Below are 24,613 nucleotides of genomic sequence, written 5' to 3'. Positions count from 1 at the left end.
GGAGAGCAATCCATTGGTGGGGTCACACGTTCGGTTCGAGGACTTTTGACGCTGCCTGTACTCGACACTCGCCGCCTCCATGGATGCATCCCCGGCGGGGGGCCGCCACCGAGCCGCGCCGCCGCGCCGCCACCGCGGTCGCGCTCCCGGGGGATCAGCATATCAATCAATACCGCAGCGGGAAGCGAAACACTGCCTCGACAAACTGTTTTACGGCTGTTGTTCGCCCGACGCGTGTCCGCACCATTGTGGGCTGCGCTGCGCCACTCCAAGCCCACCGCGGGGCTGACTCTCTCTCTCTCTCTCTCTCTCTCTCTCTCTCTCTCTCTCTCTCTCTCTCTCTCTCTCTCTCTCTCTCTCTCTCTCTCTCCCCCCTCGGGACGACCCGGATCAAATCAGCTGCCTGATGACATTAGAGGCTCGCGGCGGTTTCTCCCGTTTCTCGCGGATTTTCACGCGGGTCCGTCGGTGTGGGCGGTCTGCCGGCTGACTCCGGAGGGATGTCGCTCTGTCTCTCTCGCACCCTTACGGACGGCCCATGGGTGCGAGGGAGACAGAGCGATGGAGCTCCGTTTCGGGATGCTGGCGCGGGTGTCGAGCGTCCCGGAGACCGTCTGGCGGTGGCCCCGCCAGCCCCGCCTCGGAAGGGCCCTGATTGGCCTGAGTCTCTCTCGCGCCCCCACGGCCCCCACGCGACGCCCCGTGAGTGCGAGAGAGAGGGCGGAACCGACCTGCGCCGACGGTGGGCGGATTCCTCGATCGCAAAGTGGAGTCGGGATCAAAGATTGTTCGCCGAAATGAGTTGGATTTGTGGGTCGCCGCGGACGCATCGGCCGAAACGGAGACCCCGAGGGACCAGGGGGCGGCGGCACGGCAAACTGCTTCCGAGAGAGTCACCGCTCTGTCTCTCTCCCGCCCGTGGGGCGACGCGTGAAGGTGCGAGAGAGGCAGAGCGACGAAACCGACTGTCGGAATCAGTGCCACACCTGGGGTAGGTTTTCAAGGTGCGCGCCGGTGTGTCGAGCTTGTAAATGTGGAGCGGAAAATCCACAAAACGGTGTGACACCTCGCGGACAATGGGGGAGAGTGGCAGGGGAGGGGGGGGGGGGAGGGGCAGAGGGGTTGAGGCCAATGGCCAAATCCGTGCCGCTAAAGAGGATTACACGCCCGTACTTGTCAGCCGGTGCCCCCTGGGACGTACTCCAGTGGGACTCCCCTAGCAGGGTGAATCCGAAACGGCGTCGCTCTGTCTCTCTCGCACTCGCGGGGCGTCGCGTAGGGGTGCGAGAGAGACGGAGCGAAGCCACTCGTACCCGCCAGCAGTGGCCCTCGAACCGTGTCCTTGTAATGGACCGCGCATTATGATCGGCCGCCTCATTTCTTCGCCTTGCATAAACACCGCTGGCCTTTTCGCGCGAATCTTTTTGCATGAAATTTCGCTGGAAAAGACCCCGTTTTTTGTTGTTGTTTTTTTCCCTTTCCTCTTTGGCCGAATTCCCTTCCGTCGTCGTTGCCCTTGTCCGCTGGGGGTAATCGCCTCACTGCGCTTTTTCTCTTTTTTCCTCCTTTATTTTTCTTTTCATTCGCGCTGTCTGTCACACGAGTCGCCGGATCCGTCTTGGTGCGATGCCCCTCCTTTTGCACACTGCACGTGTTTTCGCTGCTCACCCTTTCCTAGTGCACCTTCGGCAGGGTGTTGTCCTTTTTCCGGTGTGGCATTCCCGAGGGGGCAAAAACTCGCGCAATCATGTGTACACGGCCCCCGAAATCACACGCGAATCATTGAGAATCACGCGAAATCAAGCAATCAGAAATCAACCAAAATCACTAAAATCGATCGAAATCAGGCAGAGTCACAAAGAAACCAGGCAAAATCAGTCCGAAATCATTTCTTTCCGAACACAATCGCACACAATCACGCTCAACATCACCCTGGTGCGTCGCGAAATAAGGCAGAATCAGCCATGAAATCAATTAAAGCCATGCACAATTACATAGAAATCACACAATCACGCGCAATCAAGATAAAATTTTCAAATCAGACAAAATCACGCAAATTATTCAAACGCGTGAATTACGCGAATCATTGCGAATCATTGCGTTTTCCGAATCATGTGTACACGAAAATCCCGAGTTTTTGCCCCCTCGGGCATTCCCCACCCGCCCCTGCTCGCCAGTCTTTGAAATTAATTGTGGGCGGCCTTAGCTGAAATAGAAGAGCTTTTCCGAGTCCCAAGTCCCTCTCGCACTCACGGGGCGTCCCGTAGGGCCGTAGGGGTGCGAGAGAGAGACTCCCACTGATCCAATGAAGTCAGTTTCCGGCGTTCGGCAGGTCGGCTGCGTGATACACTGCGCGGTGCTTACGTACTGCCCTGCCAGATTCGGGTGGTCGCCCCGGACACAACCGCGTAAGCCATAGGGAGCCCTTGGATGATACGTGGTTGTACGGGGACCGGCGAGACCGGTGATTGAATGGGGAAGGGATTAAAATGAGGAAAGGGATCGGAAATCAGGTGGGATAGGCCTTGCGAGCAGCGTGTAAATGCCCTCCGGCCCACAACAGTAGTAGTAGCAGCGGCAACTGCAGCAACTGCAACTGCAACAGCAACTGCAGCGGCAACTGAAGCAACTGCAGCAGCAACAGCGGCGGTGCCAGCCGCCCCTAGTGCGGGCCCCGCGGGCACAAGCCATGAACTCATCATCCTTGCCCTGCCGCGCTGCCGCATTGCCGCCTGGCGTGCCCGCCGCACCGAGGCCTTCGCCTTCACAGCCCCACGGCACCCCACGGCCCCACGGCCACTGGGCTTGCGGTTTCTGATGACCGGCCGGCAACACGCGTCGCTCGCTCCCATGCAACACCTGCAGCCCGCGCAGTAATGAGGGCTACAAATGTTGCATTCAGTGTGTGTGTGTCTGTCTGTCTGTCTGTCTGTCTGTCTGTCTGTTTGTTTGTATGTCTGCCTGTGTGTCAGTCTTTAAGTACGAGTAATACGGCATGTAGCGTAAATTTGGGAAGCTTGAGACTATTTTGGGGAGCTTGAGTCAGTTGAAACCACGTGCTTAGTCAGTAAGAAGTCTGTCACAAAAATGAGTCTTTCCAGGTTGAAGTGTGCTGGCACGCTGCTGTGTAGAGCTCCCTTTGCGGAGTCTATGTCAGATCTGTCGGCCCATGGTACGTCCATCCCCAGCTACTTTACTGTCTGCTGCTGCAGTTTCTTCTGGTCTGCGATTTGATTTTCGGAAAACGCTTCCCGCGCCGACAGCTCTCTGCGTGCGGTGCGTCTCTGCGAATGGCCAGCCAGCACCGCTCGCCACGCTCGCCCAAGCGGCCAACAGATGTTGTACTCCTTTCCGAGAGACCGCAAGGGCCGCAAGGGCTGCCCGATGCACATCTGCTCGGGTTATTGATTTGCTTTCCTTCCTTTTGTTTCACCATCAGTCCCGGGAACGGCAAGAAAAGAAGGGGGTTGGTGGAGTCGGACGGACGGGGGGACGGGGAGGAAGGCTGATGCCACAGAAAATTATTGAAAATCCGGAAGTCCCGTCGGACGGCGCCGTTTTCAGCGACGATTATTCTAGTCTGGGAGGAGCGTCCTGTTAACGCGTCTCAAATTCGGCTCGTTAATTTACGGCGGACCCACACACGTGTCATCGTAAAAACGCGGCGCGTAAATCATTTCGCTGTAAAATTTGTCGCGCCGCGGCGGATGCGTGTCTGTGTCTGTGTCTGTCTTTGAATGTGTGTGTGTGTGTGAGTGTGTGTCCACGTGTGTCGTGGTCACTGTGGGACATGTGTGCTTTTCTGAAAGTGGGACAAGTTCTGACAACTAAGGGTTGCCGAACTGATCACTTCGAAACAACAAAACCGATACTGTTTTCAAAACTGATTGAAATCGAAAAAAAAAATTGATTTAAACGCGATCAATTGCATTTTAGTAAATATTCTGAAGCGAAATCGTGTAGCGTGTCACGCGTCGTCAGTCTAGAAAACAACGTCCCCACAGAGTGAGAATAAGATGTTCCAAATGGGTCCTCGCGCGGCGCGGCGCCACAAAAGGCACGCGCTGGCTAATCGTCGGCGTCATCGGCGCCGCTCTCTCTCTCTCTCTCTCTCTCTCTCTCTCTCTCTCTCTCTCTCTCTGTCTCTGTCGCGAGGGTCCTAACTGCCGCGGCGCGCGTGCCAGGCGGCATTCCAGGGCCACCGCAGCCAATAAAAAGACGGCGCCGAGCGAAGCGCTTAGAGAGGCGTCGCGACGCCGAGGCGAGGCGAGGCGAGTTTGGAGAGGCGGCGGGTGGAGGGTGGAGAGGCGCCGCATGACTCACCAACAAGTTGCACGACGCCGCCGGAGAGAATGCCGTGCTCGCCGCACGCTCCAAAACTATCAGAAGCGTCCGGTGGGCCAGAAGATCGGTGCGGCCAAAACTCTAGACGCGTTTTGAGCTCCAGAGTCGCTAAATGGGAGACTCGAACCGAACTTGTAACCCCACCAACGGATTGCTCTCCGAACGAGGAATCCATTGATGGGGTCACACGTTCAGTTCGAGGCCTGTTTTAGCGACTCGAGCTAAAACGCGTCTAGAACTTTTGGCCGCCTCCACCGGTCTTCTGGCCCACTGTGCGCGGTGGCACGGCTGCTTTCGGGCCAAAACATTTACCCTCCGAGACGGCGCGCCTTTTTCCTGCGCCGCCGGCCTCGTAGACAGTGTCTTCTTTACGGATGGGTTGTGGGCAAATTGACGACGCAGGCCTGACCCCTGCATACCAAGCGAGCGCGCCCGGTATGCGCAGACGGCTTTGATACAGGCAGATGGGTCCGCCAGCGGCGCCAGCGCGCCAGCCTATCGTGCCTTTTGCTTTTCGTCCTCTTTTTTTTGTGACGGAAGCAGACTGGGGGCCATAGAGAGACCAAAACTTTCTTTGGGCAAAGATCATCATTTTTTGAATATTTCGCGCTGAAGTAACCCGCCATTTTTTTCCCGGTTGTCTCTCCTGCTGGCTGAAATAATTCAAGAATAGACGCCCTGCGCCTTTTAGACTCTCTCGCGCGCGCGTAGGCCGTCCTCTCTCAACGAGCCCGGCCCGGCCTGACTGGCTTGACTTGCTGAATGAGACAATCATGCTCGTTTCCGCGGCCTCGTCACCTTGGCGCTGCCTTGCAGTGTGCCTCGCAGTGCCTCGGCCGAGAAGGGCGCCGCCGTGAGGCCGCGGAGCCGCGGTGGTTGGCTGGTGCGCGTGCTGGCCAAATACGCATGCCCGCCACCCCCCACCGCGCCCCGCCCCGCCCCGCCACGCCCCACCCCGCCCCTGGGCGTCGCGGCCCCGCCCCCTGTCAGCGGGGCGCCCCTCCGCCTCCTCCTTGGGTCGATGCTAAGGTCTCTCTCTCTCTCTCTCTCTCTCTCTCTCTCTCTCTCTCTCTCTCTCTCTCTCTCTCTCTCTCTCTCTCTCTCTCTCTCTCTCTCTCTCTCTCTCTCTCTTTCTCTCTCTCTCTGTCTCGACTTGGATTTATTGCCGAGCTGGAAATTCGCGTCATTTTTTGCCCCAAAAGTGCCGACAAAGGCGGGGGAGGACTCGTCGGAGGTCGGAGAGTCTCAAGTTTGGGATCCCTAAACGGCGGCAGTTGTTACAAGCATCCAGTCCAAAATTTGGATTCGGGCATTTTGATGCGACAATAGTTTATAACTTTTGCACGATAAAAATGGCACCGGGTTTTCCCAGGAAGCCTATGGTAGAGACATTGGCGATTTCCAGGGAGTTCCTCGGAAAACCTGGAACTGTTTTTACAGTGTGGGAAAGAGGATAAGTGAAGTTTCACCGCGCGTCTCTGATCAAAATGATAAGTAGGGAGAATAATAAACCTTGAGAAAATTTGGGCCTTCCCCCGGTCCTATTTTACGGAACGCGGCCGGCGCTTTGGCAGTCTTCGGTTGGCCGAGGAACCACCGCCCCTTATCAGTGGATCAGTCGGCAGTGCCGCAGCCATGCCGCAGCCATTCGGGCGCCGTGGTCGATCCCGGGCCCCCCATTGGCGGCACCGAATTTGTCCTGACGTTTTCGGCTGAATAATAATGCACCCACTGAAAAATAACTCGAGGTTTCCTCCAAACAACTCCGTTCAAGGAACGTTAGTGAAAGCAGATGATACTCGTCGTTGTAGTCATTTGGTTCCCTCGTCGGTGACAATCGTGCTACAGTAGTTATACCGTCTTTTTCAGTGACTGCATTTAAAATTATTGTATTTTTAATAGAAAATATTAAAAGCAAATATGCGTACTGCAATTTTTGCTGCCTGAAAAGAAAGCATGAATTATTTTATCATTTTATTGTCTTCTTTTCCGCGTGCCGATTGTTTATTACGAACACCCCGCGGGGAAGTCGTGATGCTCGGCGTGCCGTAACTTCTGTTGTTTGAACTTGGCGCGCTTTTCCAGGTGCAATTGGCGCCGCGAGACTAGCAGATAAGTGTTTTATTCCGGGTAGCCTGATTATTTATTAACAGTGCCGAGGCGCGGTTTGCCGCAGTGCCGCTCGCAGCAGTGTGCTCGCCCTCATGGCGACGCCGGGGCGCTGCGCTAGCGCGCTAGCAGAGCTCTGCTCCGCGCTGCTGGCAGCCAATCGAGATACGCAACAATTTATGACGCCAGACGCGTTCGTGATCGACCATTCGATAGTCTCGATAGCTGCTCAGCTGCCGGGCCTCCGTCCCTTCACGGCCCTACCCGGCCGGCCGCTCACTGAAATTCCCCGCAGCGTCCGAGTTGTTTTGTTTCTTCCGACTGCGGCTCTTGGGATAGCTAACTCGCGAAAAACTCGAACCGAACGATTGCTCTCCGAACGAGGAATCCATTGGTGGGGTCACAAGTTCGGCTCGAGGCCCATTTTAGCGACTCCGGAGCTCAAAACGCGTCAAGAGTTTTCGCCGCCTCCACCGGTCTTCTGGCCCACTGTACCCATCATTTTAGCAAAATTTCGGAGTGCGTGATCTGATCCGGTGTCGTTACGTCATTCGTACACGAGGCCCTCTTGTTTTGGCGCGAACCGGAGGCCGCCGGAAAGCCAAGGGCGCCGGAGTCACGGAGCGGGGCATAAATCAGCGCTGAACTTTGGGCTGCCCTGACCCCTGCGAGTATCTGCCCAAATAATTTGCCCTTTTCTTATTCTTGTTTTTCTTGTCGTTTGCCGGGATTTTATCCCACTTTTCGTCTCCTAGTTTGCCCTCTCACCCCTGCGTTGGGTTAGCTTAGGTTCCACCGTGCTTTTCTCGCGGCGAGTCCTGCGGGTCAGGTTAGGTCCACCGGGCTTTATTCGTGGGGAGTTCTACGGGTTGCAAGGTTAGGTTAAGCTAGGTCCGCGCCGGTTTATTCGCGGTGTGTTTTACGGGTTGGCGGGTCAGCCCGGAGCGCCCGGGGCAGTAAACATGAGTGTTTATGGGCCCGGTCAAAATGAAGGCGAGAGGGGAACGAAGAAAAGGAGGAAAAAAAGGGGGAAGCCTTTCTCCGCCGGCGCCACGATCGGATTGGACGCCAGCCTGACAAAACTAGAATCGGGGAGCTCTGTCAAACTGGCCGTCATAAGTGCCCCGCAACAAGTCGGGCGCCCCGCCCCGCCCCGCCCCGCCCCGCCACGCCCCGCCCCGCCACGCCCCCTGTCGGCTTCGCCGAGGACCGGCGAGCTGTCATTTCGAGAGCCTGTGTCGCCAGTCGCCGGCGCCAGGGCTTTGCACGCGAATCGGCCAAGAAAAACGAAAGAGCACTTGGGCTTCTCGTTGCCGGAAACATGACTCATGAAACCGAACCTGCTGCACCGTTAATTGTTTTTATGCGCTCGTGTGGGGCGGTGGGGAATGCGCAAAGGCGGCCGGGGAGCGCTCTTTCGCGAGCAGTGTACACTTGTTAAGCTGCCGACTGCGGGCATCATATTGACACCTGCCAGACGGGTCTCGTCACTCGAGAAGCTGGCCGATGTGATGTCTGATATCTGGACCACTGTGAGTCCCCCCTCTCTTTCTCCTTCCACCCGTCAAGACACTCCTTTGCTCTGCCGCTGTATTGGAATTCTGCAGAAGTGTCAGCTCACGCGTTCCCGCGTGCCCCGCTTGACCGTCGCGGCAAACGCGCACGTCAACCCCTCGCGGGTTTTTGAATGACCAGATGACCGGTGTGGTCATGGAGATCGTCCAGTACTATCACCATGGTCAAGGTCATGGAGATCGTCCAGTACTATCACCATGGTCAAGGTCATGGAGATAGTCCAGTACTGTCACCATGGTCAAGGTCATGGAGATAGTCCAGTACTATCACCATGGTCAAGGTCATGGAGATAGTCCAGTACTATCACCATGGTCAAGATTGGAGCGAACTCGCTTCCTGAGGTTGCAGACGATCTGCGGAAGGCTTTCAGGTCAACCGCAACTCATCCTCCCGAACAAGTTCGAACTTGTTCGGGAGGACCCTGCTGAAGTGGCAGTGGTAATCAGCTTTGCCGAATCTGTGCGCGGGGGTGGGGGTGGACTTGTAACTTTTCCTCTCAATGAGGACGTGGCGGCTTGACAGCTCGGGTGACACTTTACGCGTGTAAGCCGCACAGTTTGTTTCTCTTTCTGGTCAGCGCTCCATTCATCGAGTGGCGTGGCATGCAGTGGCCAGCGAGGACTTTGCAGCAACCTTCTCGGAAATCGTCTTTCGCTTCAGGGGACACATTTTACTTCATCCCCGGCAGATCGTACAGTGTGCGCACAGAGAGGCCGAGGAGGAATATGCCAAGAAAATACTGGAGCAGCTGCCGAGAGGAAAGGATAGGAGCGCGCCGGACAGAGACACACGGAGAAGTAAAGGGGAACGGAGAGGAGCGTAAGTGCTTCTCGGAAAAAAAGTAAAACCGAGTACAGTGGAGCGGCGAGCGGTGACTTGGCAGCCCTGTTCACGGTGGCCGCGGCCAGCCCGAGGGGAAATGTCTTTGAATTTCAGTACAATTTTTTCTAATTCCGCATAAATTTTGGGCAAACTATGAATTGCAGCCAAATTTTCTTGAATTTTGGAGGTTAAATCCAGTGGTTTCTGAAGAGTTTCTACGGATTTCGACTGAATTTCATGAGTTGTAAAGACACTCGACTCAAATTCAAGATTGTCGACGAATTTTTTTCCATTGGTGCATCCCGATACAGACAGCCCGAGACAGCCTCCCCGGCATCAGCGCTGCGATCGGGGATTCCAGTGTCGTCTGCTTTTATTGCAAGGTGGGCGAGCGAGCGTGGTGCGCGACAGTGTGCGCGACGGCGGGCGGTTCCGGTCCGGGGCCATTCCTTTTCCTCCCCCAGCGGGAACCCTTCTCCCCGGCCACTCCGCTTGCTCTGCTTGCTACACTGGGAAGCGCTGACCTCAGGAGATCGCATCCGTCCCATTGGAGGGGTGCTTCCGAAGTGCGCCCTCTCGTGAGGCTACAAACCGCCCGGTCCGCGCGGCTCGGCCCGTTCTGATTTCCTGCGCACGTCCCGTTTCCTTTCCCTTCTTCGTTATTTTCTTCGAGGGGCAAACGGACGAGTCGTCTGCTGCGGACTGTGTGAGGTCTCCCTCTCGCACTCGCTGGGAGGCCCGCATGGGCGACAGAGACACACCACTGGCTGCGGAATGTTTTGCTGTTGTGGCGGGTAAAACGGGCGGAAATCCAGTCGTCGGGGGGTTGATAAGGGCAGGAAGAGATAGCGACGGGGACGCGGCGATTTGCTGCGACCCGAACCACACTGCAAATACCGGACGCGTTTTGTGCCCCGGCGTCGCGAAATGGGACCCAAACCGAACGTGTGACCCCACCAATGGATTGCTCTCCGAACGAGGAATCCATTGGTGGGGTCACACCTTCAGTTCGAGTCCTGTTTAGCGACTCTGGAGCTCAAAACGCGTCTAGAGTTTTGGCCGCCTGCGCCGGTCTTCTGGCCCAGCGGCGCGAGGGGCGGGGCCGTAAGTGGAGCCATGTCTCCCAGACGACACGCGGGTGATTAATATGCACGATTTCGCTGCACCACAACAGCAACAGTGTGGGGCGCCAGGGCGATCCCCGGCCGCCACTCCACCTTCGTGGATGGGCATGGGCACTTCTTCGAATCGTGTGTGTGTGTGTGTGTGAGTGAGAGAGAGGGGGGGGGGGAGGGCACGGTGTAACGTCAGCTCGTCCAGCTGAGCTACGCGTATGTAAACGAGTTCCCAGTACGTCGATATAACTCTCCTCGCGCGATTGTACGGCAGCGATATTAAACGTGGCCTAAAAGGGCTCGGGAGAAAAGAAACATCGAAGGAACACAATTCGCCTTCTTGACGGTGGCAGAAACTTGCGAGCAAAAAGTAAATCTCTTTTGATCATTTTTCCTGTGTACCGATGCCAGTGTCGTGTTGCCGACGCGGCCGTGGCTCTACACTCCCCAAGTTCGACTGCCCGGCTTGGCCCTCGGCTTGGCCGGCCGAGCTGGCGGCACGCTGACCGCTCCGGCCATCAGCATGGGTTAATTACCTGAGGGGCATCAGGCAGGCGGCTGTGTGGCCACTCAGAAACAAAGAGGAAGAGAGAGAGAGAGAGAGAGAGAGAGAGAGAGAGAGAGAGAGAGAGAGAGAGAGAGAGAGAGAGAGGGAGGGAGAGAGAAGGGGGAGGTAGGGAGCGAGATGGTCCAAAAACAGATTAGCCGAGCTACCGTGTACGGCTGTTATACTTCTTCTTGCTCTCCGCTTTCTTACCGGACGCCCTTTGCAAGTGCACTGTTTGACCGCTATTTTTCCAGTGGGTCGTGATTGATACCGCATGACGGCTGTCACGCGCTGGAGGCGTGGCCCCGTTTTAATTACTGACCCAAGGCTGCCCAGCGCTGCCCAAGAAGGCAAGGAGGGGTCCCACTCGATTCCAGAGCCATTTTTCAAGCGCGCGGACGGCGGCCCGCCAAAGCCTCGGCCACACATAAAATATCATTTATATCGACATTTACTCTTCACTAAAACGGCGATTCCGGGCGATAATAGTAACGCATTAGCGGTGCCGGGGTGGTCCGTACCGGCTGTCATCTTTCGGACAAGCGAAGAAGCGCCGACGAAAGTCGCTGCCCCATTTGCTTCGGTTAGGCTGGGTGCCACTGATGATTGCTCCTTGATTCGCTTAGACTTCCTGAAGAGACCCTGAGATCCGCTGAGAGGCGTTTAAGGTCATTCTGAAAGACGCTTATGCATTTGCTTAGGTTAGGCTCCACCAAAAGACTTGTGTTAGCTTGCTTAGGTACAGACGCTCGTTGGCTCAGGGAAGGCGCCGCGACACCAATAGACGCTCTTTTATTTGCTCAGGTTAGGCTAGGCGCCGCTAAAGGACGTTCCTGCCTCGCTCTGCTTCGCCATGTTGGAACCAGCCACACGCACCTTTTATTGAATGCCGAGTTTCTCGTTTCTCATCTAGCGGCCCCTGAACGAACGAGCCGCTGCTTTTTCCAGGCTGCGTGTCGGCCTGGCTTGGCAGTGCCTGGCAGTGGCAGCGCCGTGGCAGTGCCCAGTTGGCATCGGGAGCACGGAATATGTTTCAGAGCGAAGGCGGTCATTATAGCGGTCTTCTTTTTATTCCGAATGGCAAAGCATGGCAAGGCGGCGCAGCGAGTCAAGTCGGCGCGCGCAGCGGTAATGGGGAAACACCTGTGGAGCCGCATCAGCCAGTCCGAGGCCTCCTCGCGCCAAATGATGACAGTGTCAACCAGTCGGCTGAGTTCAAAAAGCTTGACGCTCCTGGCAGCTCGCACTCCTAGGCCATCGACTGAGCTCCAGGAGGTTAAAATGGCAGGACATGAACAATGATCTTCTGTCGATTCAGGTCCGTCTAGAAGTGACCCAAGAAACTTGTGTGATAAGTAGCATGCAAGGGGTACCCAACTCAAGATAATCATTGCATGTCTACTTGGTAATCAGTGAAATAATCAACATCATCCAATGAAATGACAGTCATACTTTCGGGGATTCAATCACTTTTGACCATATTTGCGAGACCACTGCTCCCAAACTATCAGCGGTCAAAGCCTTCCCGAGGCGGGGCATGAAAGAGTAGGGTCTTCAGAATAGTAAGGCGTCGAGGGAGGCCTTTGACCGCAACTGAATTGGATGCAGTGACCGCTCAAAGTCAGCAAAAACGGTGATTTTCTGAAATTCATTCACTTTTTGACCATTTTTGCGAGACCACTGCTCCCAAACTACCAGCGGTCAAAGCCTTCCCGAGGCGGGGCATGAAAGAGTAGGGTCTTCAAAATAGTAGGGCGTCGAGGGAGGCCTTTGACCGCAACTAAATTGGATGCAGTGACCGCTCAAAGTCAGCAAAAACGGTGATTTTCTGAAATTCATTCACTTTTTGACCATTTTTGCGAGACCACTGCTCCCAAACTATCAGCGGTCAAAGCCTGCCCGAGGCGGGGCATGAAAGAGTAGGGTCTTCAGAATAGTAAGGCGTCGAGGGAGGCCTTTGACCGCAACTAAATTGGATGCAGTGACCGCTCAAAGTCAGCAGAAACGGTAATTTTCTGAAATTCATTCACTTTTTGACCATTTTTGCGAGACCACTGCTCCCAAACTATCAGCGGTCAAAGCCTGCCCGAGGCGGGGCATGAAAGAGTAGGGTCTTCAGAATAGTAAGGCGTCGAGGGAGGCCTTTGACCGCAACTAAATTGGATGCAGTGACCGCTCAAAGTCAGCAGAAACGGTAATTTTCTGAAATTCATTCACTTTTTGACCATTTTTGCGAGACCACTGCTCCCAAACTCTCAGCGGTCAAAGCCTTCCCGAGGCGGGGCATGAAAGTGTAGGGTCTTCAGAATAGTAAGGCGTCGAGGGAGGCCTATGACCGCAACTAAATTTGACGCAGTGGCTGCCCAAAGTCACTTATATTGAGGTCGGCGCTCAAATAATCCCCAATATTTCCCAATAATCAACATTATAACCCCCTATAATCAGTGATAAATAATAAAATAATCAAAAGAAATCACATGTAATCATACTCTAAATATAATAAGTGTACATGAAAATCTTGAGTTGGCTCAAACCTTGGACAACCCACTATAGAAGGTGCACCCAAGCACTGTTGGGCGTCACATGGTTTGCAAGAGACAATGCTTAAGTTGAACCTCTTTCGTCTGTTGCAGGTGTGCGACGGTCTGCTCCTGCAGTCCTCGCTCGGGGTGGTGCATAGCAGAGCCAGCTCCGTCGGCGTGGGCGTCGGCGTGGCCTGGCCCAGTGACCAGGAAATCCTGGTAAGTATGCTACGACTGGCGGTGCGGTCTGAAAAATTAGTTCTGGCACTACTTGGAAACATTCCACATGCACCGAATGTGCTTGGTTAGGGTCACTTTCCAGATTGGAAGCGACCCTGCGGTCTTTGCTTATTCCTTGAAACTGTAGCAAACTCACTTTCGCTACAATTTATGACTTACTCGTGAGTTGTTGAAGAGTTCAATGCCCGTTCCTGGCGAGTTGAAGGTCATGGCGAGGGACCGACTCAGGCCGAGTTTTTGGCACCCCCTGTACTGGTGAAGGCTCCTGTTCGGGTTGCCCCGCGGCCAAAGACGGCCGCAGCAACGCCGAGACTGAATCCGATCGCCCGGTAGCCGAGTCGGCACTGATTTATGTTTGAAGGGCTTGTGAACCCCACTCCGCCTCAGGTGGGGCTGCGGGGCCCGAGCGGGGGGGCTTCGTCACTGCAACTACCGGCCCTAGACGCACCCATGAATCATTTACATGCTCTGTACTCTGCGTATTAATTTTCATGAACAGGTCGTTGTCTAAGGCTTGGGTTATTTACCCAGAAAAATCTTCGGTAGTTTCAGCCATATTTGAAACATGTTGTTCCCGGGGTGGTTGTCATTGATTCACAACTACAGAGCAGTCAAAATAATTATTTTAAGTAAATGCTATCATTAGTTGGAGTGCACCCTAGGGATGGCCATGCGTGGTTGAAACTGCCGAGGAGCTTTCTGAGAGTTCGCGGGGAAGTGCCAGCTCCACGAAGGCGTCGCGCAGGGCTCCCCGATTCCATGCGGCTGCACCGGAGATAGCATCCTTCATGACCACAGACCTCGTTTCCGCCTCTTGGTCATGTTTTATCACTGCCGTAATCATCATCAGGCCCTGAAGAGCGGCTCCGTTTTCCAGTGCGAAGTGGCGGTGTGGCGAGCCAACTATTTAAAAGCCATTTGGGCGCGTTTATCCAGGCCTGCTCGGTATGTCCATCTGGCCGCGACGCGCCTCGCCACGGGCGACAGGGGGCGGGCCGGCTCGAATTTTACAAGACGAGTCGACCGAGTGGGACGCGCACTGCTCGATACGTTTCAGAAATTGTTTCATTGGGATCGTTTCCCCCGCGTTACGCAGGCGGGGCGCTGTGGAGGGCCCGGGCACGCCACTGCGATGTAGTAGTTGTCGTTCCTCGTTACATTCCCAATCCTTTTATTTAATCAGCCCAACACACCTTCGGCTACCGTGCATTTGCATATCACTGTGTGGTCGATAGGCCCCCCGTCCCGCGGCCCGGCCGCGCCAGCAGCCCATGCTGCCCGCGGCGCTCCTGGCAACGGCTTCATCAGCCCGCCTGACACGTCAGTCTGGCCAACCAGCGGACTGGGCGCGAAGCACAGCCAAGCACTGCCACGCCTGTGGGAACTCAGAGGCTGGTTCATCCTGAAGGACCTGCGGAACACTCTCAGACGTTGAGAGAAAAAAAATCACAGCACTTACAATATGTGTTGTGGTCGTTTCTGAAAGGTGGACAGTCTTCGAAGCTTTCAAAAGCTACATGTTTGATGATACAACTTGTCCCTTTGCGGCACTTTTTCGACCGCGAGTTGATATCTATGCGTCCAACTTTACCGCGTTCTCAAACCAACTTATTTGTTTTCTTACGGGTCATGGCTGTTTGCACCTCGAATCCTCCACGGTGCATCTCCTTTAGCTCGACAACGAGACGCACTGCTCGCCCCGCCTGGCCCCGCCCCGCTCGCGCCGTGACGTGCCGCCATGTCGTGACACCGTCATCTCGTAACCCTTTCGGCTCCCTGTCGACATATTTTTTCCCCGCCGCATCCCCGCGAGCGCGAGCCTGCCGCCGGGCCGCCGCCGTGAAGGGGAAGGTGCCCGTCAGAGGCCGCCGCCAGCGCCGCCGATACCATGACAACACACATGTGTCGATAGGAAGGCATTCCCTCCACCGTTAAAAATGATTTCTTTCATTATTCGACTGGAGCTGAGACCTCATGGAACCAAGACCTCAGATACACAGTAAAATCTCACTTCGTAATACGAGTGGTCGTGTCCCAAACGAGATTCCAACTGTCATTTGGAGGCAAATGAAAGGTTATCGATGGCTGGATGCCACTCTATTATTTCGCTGTTATGGTCAGGCATTAAAACACGGCGGTCTGGCCGGCTGGCTGCGCCTTGGCGCCACGACGCTAGAGAGAGGAAAGGTCTTTGAGGAGGCCGCGGCTAACGACTCGCCCGTTCCGTTTTTACGCGGGAACAAAAATGGAGTCATTTGGTGGCAAATGTAATTAAGCACGCGGGCTTGATGGGTCCCGGCTTCTTGCGCGGGGCCCTCCTCGGAACAAATCCGGAAAGTTTATGAAATTCGATTTGCTCGGAGGCGACTTCTTCAGAACTGCACGTACGGTGTTATGACAGCGGATCCCAGACGTAAATTTGGCCGATTCGAAGCCGGCAGTCCGAAGCCGTTGCCCCCAGTGAGTCACTGCCTGGCAGCGCCTGGCAGCGCCTGGCAGCGCCTGGCAGCCTGGGAGAGCCGAGCGGCCAACCGGACCAGTGCAGCGCCCAGGCTACCTCATCTCTTTACTTTATAACTCATTTTTCATTATCGCCTGGTTTCTAATTATTTGTGATCTCGTGGCGCCGCGGCGCGGCCTTGCCCGCCACGCCCCCTGCCCTCGGACGCCCCGTGTGTGAGTCATACAAGCTCCACGATCGAACAGCAGCTGGGGGAAGCTGGGCTCGGCCGACTTTCTACTTCGAATCGCCAAAGCACCGCCAGGTGGTCGAAATTCGGACGTCATCTGGATGTCTTGGGTTCGAAACCTGTCCCGTGTAGTCTTTTTCTGGGCTCCTTCCTAATGACAGGCAGTAGGCAGGCAGAGAGAGAGAGAGAGAGAGAGAGAGAGAGAGAGAGAGAGAGAGAGAGAGAGAGAGCTAATGAGATCCCTTGTGCTGACAGCGACGCGTTCCGTGGGCACGAAGTGAGGAAGCGGAAAACGAGCGTTGCTGCTCGCGGAAGTGGGATATGGAACGGAATCGTGTCGCGTGCTGTCGCGAGTTTTGCTGATCGTTCCGGTCCTTCCGGGGACGTCTTAGTGGATGAGGGCTGCGATGAGGCTAGGTCATGACACTGCTGCTTTGATGAGGGGCTCCCTCTTGGTGCTCTGGAAAGAGCCTGGAAAGGGAGGGGGGAGAGGGCATCAGACGGCGCCAACACCTCCCTCACCTCACTTTGACGGCGACTGACATCGCGCTGCCGCTCGCTCCAAAACATCTTTTTCCTTTTTATTTCATTTTCTTCCTGCCCAATTTTTTGTTTCGTCCGGCGCGGCAGTATTTTTCTTTGTTTCGGAGCGGCCAGAAATTTAATGTTCGGCTCACAGTAACTGCGGTCCCGGTTACGTACAAGTGTTCTGTCGTTGTTGTTGTTTTTTTTTTTCGCTTCGTCAGAGAATTACGCTGGTCATTTACGTGCGGCCCCCGAGTGCGCCACCGCGGCCCTTGGGGACAACGCGACGTGACGTGGCAGATTCGCGGCGCGATGGAGGACCGCGATAGGCCCTGGGGACGGGACAGTCAAGTCAGGAAGGACGATTCGCCAGTTTTTACGGCCAAGCACAGACAGATTAGTCCTGCAGTCGACTAATGGGCGGCAGGGAGTCCTTCTTCCTACAGAGTCCTTCACCCCTCGCTTTCCAGGTGCTTTTCCAGCAGCAATGCTTCGGCAAGCAGGGCAGGCTGTGCCTCGCACAAAACAGGAAAGTGTCTGATTTTGAGACGGACTCAAAAAGTCAAAAGAATTGGAGTCAGGACTTTGGACTTGGGCCGACGAACATCACCTTGAATCAACTCGCAGCAGAACCCATAGTGGAAAATGTCTCCTGGTTCCTGCTGGTGTGATGACAAGTACTTCAAATTAAACTTTAAGAGACTGGACCACGTATGACACTTAGCCTAGATTGCCGTTGTTTGCGTTTGCACTACGAAACTGGACAGAAAGCAAACCCAAGAACCAGGAGGCATTTTGACTCAAGCTGTTGCTCATACCAAGTTTGTCTTCTGTCACCTTACGCAGGGCAAGCAGTGGTAGTCTGGGACACAAATGTCACGCAAACGCGACGAGGTCAAGCAGCGTTCTCCAGCTCAATTTTCATGAAGTATTTGTCAACGTGAACCCGCGACAGCAGCAAAACGCGCTAGACGGCGTTAGACTCATCCACACCTGCAGCCACAATATTTATTTGTTCTCCTTTGACTTGTGCCGCTGCCAACTGAATCAGAGCAGACAAAAGGGATAAAGTGATGAGGCGGCCAGTGGGAGTGAGAAAACCGGAGCGATGCCCGTCGCCGCAGGGGCCTAAAGGCGGCGGAGGCCGTGCTTCTTCGATATGCAAATTAATTCCAACCCCACCGCAGCCAACTCCCCGCACAGCCCCGGCCAGCACCACCCACCCAGCCTTGGCCGCGCCAGAAGCGCTTTTTACTCCGTACAAAAGTCGAATTGGTGCATTCGTGCGCGCAGAGGGAGGCAGGCCGGCGGCGGACTCAAGGAGGCCCCGATCCAGGTCGCTACGCAGAGCTACGCAGTGCCACGCACGGCGGGCCACGCACAACTCAGCATGACGAGGCAACTGTCTGTGTCTCTGTGCCTCCGATTCGTCGCCGCCAGGCCTGCTACTATGTATTTCTACTGTCATTTCGAATCTGAATTTGAATTCCGGCCTAGCATGCAGATTTCTTGCTTGGCTCTTACTGGTACTGACCTGAGTTGACCAGGCACGCGAGCACACGAAGTACAGCCACTTTTCGCGAGTCTCAAAGAACAACCCCGAGATTGGCTACTGCGGTCGCGGGTTCAAGCCCCGGCCAGGGCGTGTCTCTTTTCCCGCTCTACAAACAAGGCGGCCTAACCTCAAAAGTGCCGCCGCGGTGCCTTCAGCCGCCACAGGTCAAGCACTCATCCCCCACTTTGTGACGTACCTCTCCCGCCTCTCTCTCTCTCTCTCTCTCTCTCTCTCTCTCTCTCTCTCTCTCTCTCTCTCTCTCTCTCTCTCGTCGGGCCATTCGGTCCGTAGAGGGTCCTTCGGGAGACCCGAAGTGCTTTTCGGGGAGTCAATTTGGCCCTAATGGTTCCGATGTGTGCGGGGCGTTGCGGGGCGCGCTCCATTCGGCCGTCGGCGAGTCAAGCCCGACCGCCCCGGTCAGATTCGGTCAGCCGCCGTATACGGAGCCGTACGGTGTAGGAGCGCGCCCGGATAGAACATTGTATAAATAAGAAAAGGACGCGACTGACTGCGCGCCTCATTTGTGAAGGCCCGCCGCCAGCGGACTGAGAGACGTGTTCGTGGCTCTGTCTCTCTCGCACCCATGGGGCGTCGCGTGGAGGTGCGACCGAGACAGAGCCACGAAGCGACTCTCGGAATCAGTCTGCCGCCGTCCTTTAGCGGCGTATAATTTTCAGTTTGTAATTGGACGGGCTGGGGCCTGCATTGTTGCGAGCCAATAACTGCAAACTCACGTACCGACGACCGACGGCCTCGCTCCGTCCCTCTCGCACCCCTACGCCCCGCGAGTGTGTGTGTGTGAGAGAGAGCGAGAGAGAGAGAGAGAGAGAGAGAGAGAGAGAGAGAGAGAGAGAGAGAGAGAGACGCATTGAGGTGAGGGGCCTTTGGGCCTTTCAGTCCGACTGCTACAAAGGAGGGGCGCTCTTCTCGGGGATCGACAATGAGTACCACGGATCACTATTTTCGTTCCAGTCCGTCTGCGCCGCGGTGCGATTCCGGAGCGCTCCGTCTCTGTCGCACTCATGGGCCGCCCCGCATGGGTGCGAGAGAGACAGAGCGACGTGCTGCATGTGGCTGCAGAATGCTTTGGATTGCATTTGCATGCAGCCGGCGTCTTTTTCGTTTCGGTGCTTCCTCGGCGTTGCCGTCTCACCCCCTTCCCCCTCCCCCCTCCCCCTTCCCCTTCCGTCGCGTCTGCCGCGGACCGATTCAAAACAGAAGGGGTGCGCGCTGCGGCCGCGCAGGTACAGTGGGAGGGGCGAGGAGAGGACATTTTGAAAAACGGCGAAGATGCGTAAAGATGCGCGGCGCACTGGGTACGAACCCCCGGCCCGCTGCAGTGGCAGCCAGTGGAAGGGGGAAGGGAAGGGGGACGCGGTCGGGCCGCGCGGGCACGGCGTCGTCGCAGGCGTCGCATGGCACCGCGAACCGCTCCCCCTTCCCCTCCGGCCAGCGCGTCGCGCACGCATCTGTCTGGCTGCGATGCGTCGCGACGCGGCCACGCCCACCGCGCCCCGCCCCACCCCGCCACGCCCCCACCGCAAGCCACCACGGCCCCACGCGCCGCCGCGGAGAGAGAAGATGGCGAGTTTTTCGCCGGCCCGGCGGCGCCTCTGCGGCCACACAGTGGGCCAGAAGAGCGGCGGAGGCGGCCAAAACTCTAGACGTGCTTTGAGCTCCAGAGTCTTGGGATCCGTTACGCTGGGGGCTGCCGGCGGCTGCCGGCCACTCCACTGCCTACCCCCGATGCCCCCGGGCCCCGGGGGAGCGAGCCTGAGCACCGAGGCCGCCGAGGCAGTGATGGAGCACCGAGCGGCCACCGAGCACCCGGACGCCCAAACATTAATTTTCCCCTTCTTTTCACGGTCGGCCCTTGATGCGCTCTGCAAACAGTCCATTTCACGCACAATCGTGGGGGGATGCATTTCGCGCCGAATCGCGTCAGGAAGAGGAGAGGAAATGTTTCCCGTGTCGAGAAAGATGTTCGCGCTTTTTCCCAGACGCCACACAGCGTGGCATGGCGTACATCCAACGCACAGTGGGCCAGAAGGCCGGTGGAGGCGGACAAAACTCTACACGCGTTTTGAGCTTTAGAGTCGCTAAACAGGCCTCGAATCGAACGTGTGACCCCACCAATGGATTCCTCGTTCGGAGAGCAATTCATTGGTGGGGTTACACGTTCGGTCCGAGTCCCATTTGGCGACTCTGGAGCTCAAAACGCGTTTGGAGTTTTGTCCGCCTCCGCCGGTCTTCTGTCCCACTGTGCAACGGTAACCGACCGGCGGCCCCAGCCCAGCCCCAGCCCGCTAGTCGGCCTCTAGAGGCGACTGTCGCCACTGTGTCAACGCGGCATTAGGATGCGACGCGGGGCTTGGCCTTGCTTGCCTTGCTTTGACGTTCAGTGAGCCGAGACAGCGCGTCAGTCAAACACGCGGCGGCGACAAAGCACACCCTCATTTGGCAGTCATCACTCCCTAAAATCCCCCCTCCCCTTCCGCTGCGGTGCACACAAATTTTCACTTTGCAGCCTACTTTCAATGTCGCATCCTGCCAGGTTTTTTTTGTCTCTCTCGCTCTCGCGGTCCGCTCTTTCTTTCCCCGTCCTTCCTCCATTCATGCTTTTTATCACGCGGTGTGGCCGTTTGTCCCATAAATGTCGGCTGCTTGCATGCGCGTATCATCGCAACCTTACTGGCGACCCCGACGACCCGTCCCCCTCCTCCTACCTTCGGGCGAATCAATCTCACCCAATGACATCCTACACTGCCCGGAACTATGGCACACAGTGGGCCAGAAGACCGGCGCAGGCGGCCAAAACTCAGACGCTTTTTGAGCTCCAGAGTCCTATTTAGCGACTCTAGAGCTCGCAACGCGTCTGAGTTTTGGCCGCGGGCGCCCGTCTTCTGGCCCATCGTGCGAGCGCGGGTCCTGACGTGGCGTCTCTCCGTCTTGTTGCAGGAGCATCCGGGCCTGAGGGGCACCCCGCTCGCCATGCTGGCGGCGCAGTGCAACAAGCTGTCCAGCAAGAGTCCGCCGCCGCTGGCCGACGCCGCGGTGGGCAAGGGCTTCCACCCCTGGAAGAAGAGCCCCAGCGGGGGCGGCGGCCAGCCCGGCCACCAGCCGCCCACCAGCAACAGCACGACCAACAACAATAACAACAACAGCACCAGCAATAACAACAACAACTCTACCTCCAACAACAACAACAGCCTGCCCGTGTCGAGCGGCAGCACGACGCAGAGCACGGCGTCGCAGAGCGCGGCGCGGCAGATGTCGGGCCAGGGCGGCGCGGCGGCGTACTCCAGCAGGCAGATGACGACGCCGGGATCGGCCGCGGCGTGCGGCACGGGCTACGGCGGCGACCTGTACTTCTCGGGGGCGGCGGCGACGGGCGGCCAGCAGGACCTGTACTCGCGGCACCCCTACGAGGCGTGGCCCTTCAACGCGTCGCACCACGGCGCCATGAAGGGCGACAACAGCGCCTGGTGGGACGTGCACCAGGCCGCGGCCGCGGGCTCCTGGCTCGACATGTCGTCCGGCGCCGTGCACGCGCAGATGGCCGCCGCCAACTACGCCGCGGCGAGCTCGGCGGACTACTCGACGCTGGGCCACACCGCGCACCCGCTGGTGGGGCAGCACCTCCTGCAGGACTACAAGACGATGCAGACGGCGCCCGGGTTCACCTCGCTGGGCCACCACGCGGCGGCCGCCGCGCACCACCACCCGACCACCACCTCCACGCCGTCGCCGGCCACGTCCACCTCCACGGCGGCGTCCTCGCAGGCGGCCGCGTCGCCGTCGCCGCGGTCGCAGCGGCGGTACACCGGCAGGGCGACGTGCGACTGCCCCAACTGCCAGGAGGCGGACCGCCTCGGGCCGGCGGGCATCCACCTCCGAAAGAGGAACATCCACTCGTGTCACATCCCGGGGTGCGGCAAGGTGTACGGCAAGACGTCGCACCTCAAGGCGCACCTGCGCTGGCACACGGGCGAGCGCCCCTTCGTGTGCAACTGGCTTTTTTGCGGCAAGCGGTTCACGCGGTCGGACGAGCTCCAGAGGCACCTCCGGACGCACACCGGCGAGAAGCGGTTCGCCTGCCCGGTCTGCAACAAGCGGTTCATGCGCAGCGACCACCTCGCCAAGCACGTCAAGACCCACAACGGGTCTGGCGACGGGGACGGAGACGGCTCCAAGAAGGGCAGCTCCGAGTCGTGCTCCGACTCGGAGGACAACTCCCAGCTCGAGATGGGGGGCGGCGTCAATTCGCCCGCCTCCCTAGGCCACACGCACACGCCGCCTCCCATGGGGCTGTCGGTGGCCGGGCTAGAGGATGTCAAGCCCCAGGGCCTTGTCTGAAGTTCGTGGTCGCCGGCACTGATGTACCAGTAGCCGGCGCCGTCCCCGGCTGGCCTCGCGCCCCCGCACGCCGCCGCGCCCCCCGAGGGGCCCCCCAGGGGCCCCGAAGGCGAGGCCGGCGGCGAGGCGCAGGGCTGGCGAAGGGACAGCCTTGTCGCTCCGCGCATGACGGCCTTGTTGCAGGCCGGGCTGGCCAACCGCTTATCACCGATTTGCGTCCGGGCGTGCCTCGTCCAGGTCGTCCTTGCCCCCACCCACGCGCGACGCGGCGCGACGCCAGCGAGTTAGTCCCTCCTTTCCGTAAGACTGTGACACGCCGGCTCTCTAGTCTGAGCTGCTCTGCTCGGCCAGGGAGGGGAAGGCTGCGGATGGCCCCCAAGCCGTCCCTGCTCACCGCACCCATTTCAATGCGTCACTTCTGAAAAAAAGTTGACCATTTTGACCCGTTTTGATTGGAAATCTGGAGTCAGTGCGGGGAAGAATCGAACACTGCAGGAGTGGGGGAAAATCACACACCTTAATTTCAGTCGCTAAGTGAGACAATTAAGTTCAAAAAATAAGGTGTCTGACTTTCCCCCACTCCTGCAGTGTTCGATTCCTCCCGGCACTGATCCTAAATCCTGTCAGTAAGCAAGCATGCAATTGATACACTTTTAAATTAAAACAGCAAATATTTTCCTTCATTTGTTTTTGAGAATTTTCGAAATTTTACTCTTTTTAGTTTGAAAACTTTCCGCGGTGAGCCGGTGTCGGGTCCAGCGCCTTCGCGTCGCGGCGGTTCTGCTGGGAGGCCCCGTCCCCGCGCGGACGCCGCCGGAAGCCGCTTTCGGCGCGAGTGTCCGCGTGGGGCTTCCCTCCAGAACCGCCCCGACCCGAGGGCCGGCCCCGGCACGCCCCGGCATGAAGCGCCAGAGCCTTCCCGCCCCTGCGCCGCAAGCCAGCTGTCATTAATTCTGTATTGCACTTGGTTATTGTTGCAATTCTTGTTGTTGTTGTTTGTGGTGCAATCGTTTGCGGCGCTTTTTGTTTTCGTCTTACGGAGCTGCCCACCTAGTCGCGGTGGCAGCGAGGCCCCCGTAGTCTGTGATGCCCTCCTGACAACGCCATTCCCTGTATCATACCCTTAAGATTTTAATTACGCTGTACATATAATGTAATATTGTTTTAAAACTATTTTATATGAGACCACCTATGAAAATGAATTGTTCACTGGATCTCGTATCGTTTACTGTTAGGAAATCGTTTTTAATGTGGGTAATGAAATGAGTTAAATATTCGTGATTTGTTTTTCATTTGATGTGAGGGGTTTTCGGTCTGTTGCGGCTGTGGCATGGGATTGCCGCAGCGAAACTGATCAGCCGAGGGCCGAGTTGGTGATGTAGGAAAATGGTTATGCTGTGACACCACTAAATGGTTTTGTCTTAGGAGTCACCAGTCTCACAAGTGGTTGTATTAATTTCGACCTTTACTGTACCTTAAAAGCTTTCAGCCTAGACAAATCTTTGAAAATATTTTTGAATAAAAAGTCTTGTTTACAACTACACAATGCTGCTTATGTTTATAAATTATTTGTCAACAATTTATACTGAAAATGTTTCTCTGTACATAACAAATTATCTTTATACTTTAAAAAAAGCATCGAGAATTATTAAAGTGATCTAGAATTTTATTGTTGATTTGTCTCATAAGTATTGTGCATAAAATAGCTGAGGGTGGATCTTCGACTGTGTACACAATTGTCTACCCCGTGATCGAATGTAAAATGTGTATAGTGTACAAGTACAAAACGTTACTTTACATATCAATTTTTTTGTGTTCATTTAACAAACCATTAGGGAAGAGGTCAGGAAAATTTGCGATGCCTTTAGCTACACGTCCTCTTATGGTTGGAAATGTGTCTTTGATCGTCATGAACTGTCAAGTGTCTGTTGACTTAATCATTCCTTCCTCTCTGATAGAGTTGACAATCTACTGAATCACTGCCATCCTGACTTTTCCTGACCTTCCTCCTTCTCAGACACCCCTTTCCCTGAAAACGCCCAGCAGCAAACTCAACGTCCGAGCCAAGGAGAAGAAGAGCAGGCTGTCCGGCTCTTGAAAACCAAAGGACGACGCTTCTAGCCAGCATTGCTTTGCAGTGTAGCTGAAATTCCCACGCTGAAGGTGCGGCGCCGTGCAGTGTACACACTCACCCCTTGCTGGCGCCACCCCTT

General features: G+C 56.4%; 1 protein-coding gene across 3 annotated transcripts in view; it reads left to right on the top strand.

The window, feature by feature from the left end:
- LOC117645187 (transcription factor Sp9) overlaps window positions 1-22,459 on the top strand; it is a 78,879-nt gene extending 56,420 nt beyond the window's left edge. For all 3 annotated transcript variants that reach the window (XM_034385202.1, XM_034385200.1, XM_034385201.1), the window contains exons 2-3: window positions 13,146-13,253; window positions 21,003-22,459. In XM_034385202.1, coding sequence (XP_034241093.1) covers window positions 13,146-13,253; window positions 21,003-22,400 — 1,506 coding nt within the window. In that variant the 3' untranslated portion in view covers window positions 22,401-22,459. The remainder of the gene's footprint in view (window positions 1-13,145; window positions 13,254-21,002) is intronic.
- The last annotated feature ends 2,154 nt before the right edge of the window (window positions 22,460-24,613 follow it).

Source organism: Thrips palmi, unplaced genomic scaffold (genome assembly GCF_012932325.1).
Source record: "Thrips palmi isolate BJ-2018 unplaced genomic scaffold, TpBJ-2018v1 HiC_scaffold_18, whole genome shotgun sequence".
In the NCBI taxonomy this organism is placed as follows: domain Eukaryota; kingdom Metazoa; phylum Arthropoda; class Insecta; order Thysanoptera; family Thripidae; genus Thrips; species Thrips palmi.
Note: the sequence above shows the minus strand (reverse complement) of the source record. Positions and strands in the feature narration are given on the sequence as shown.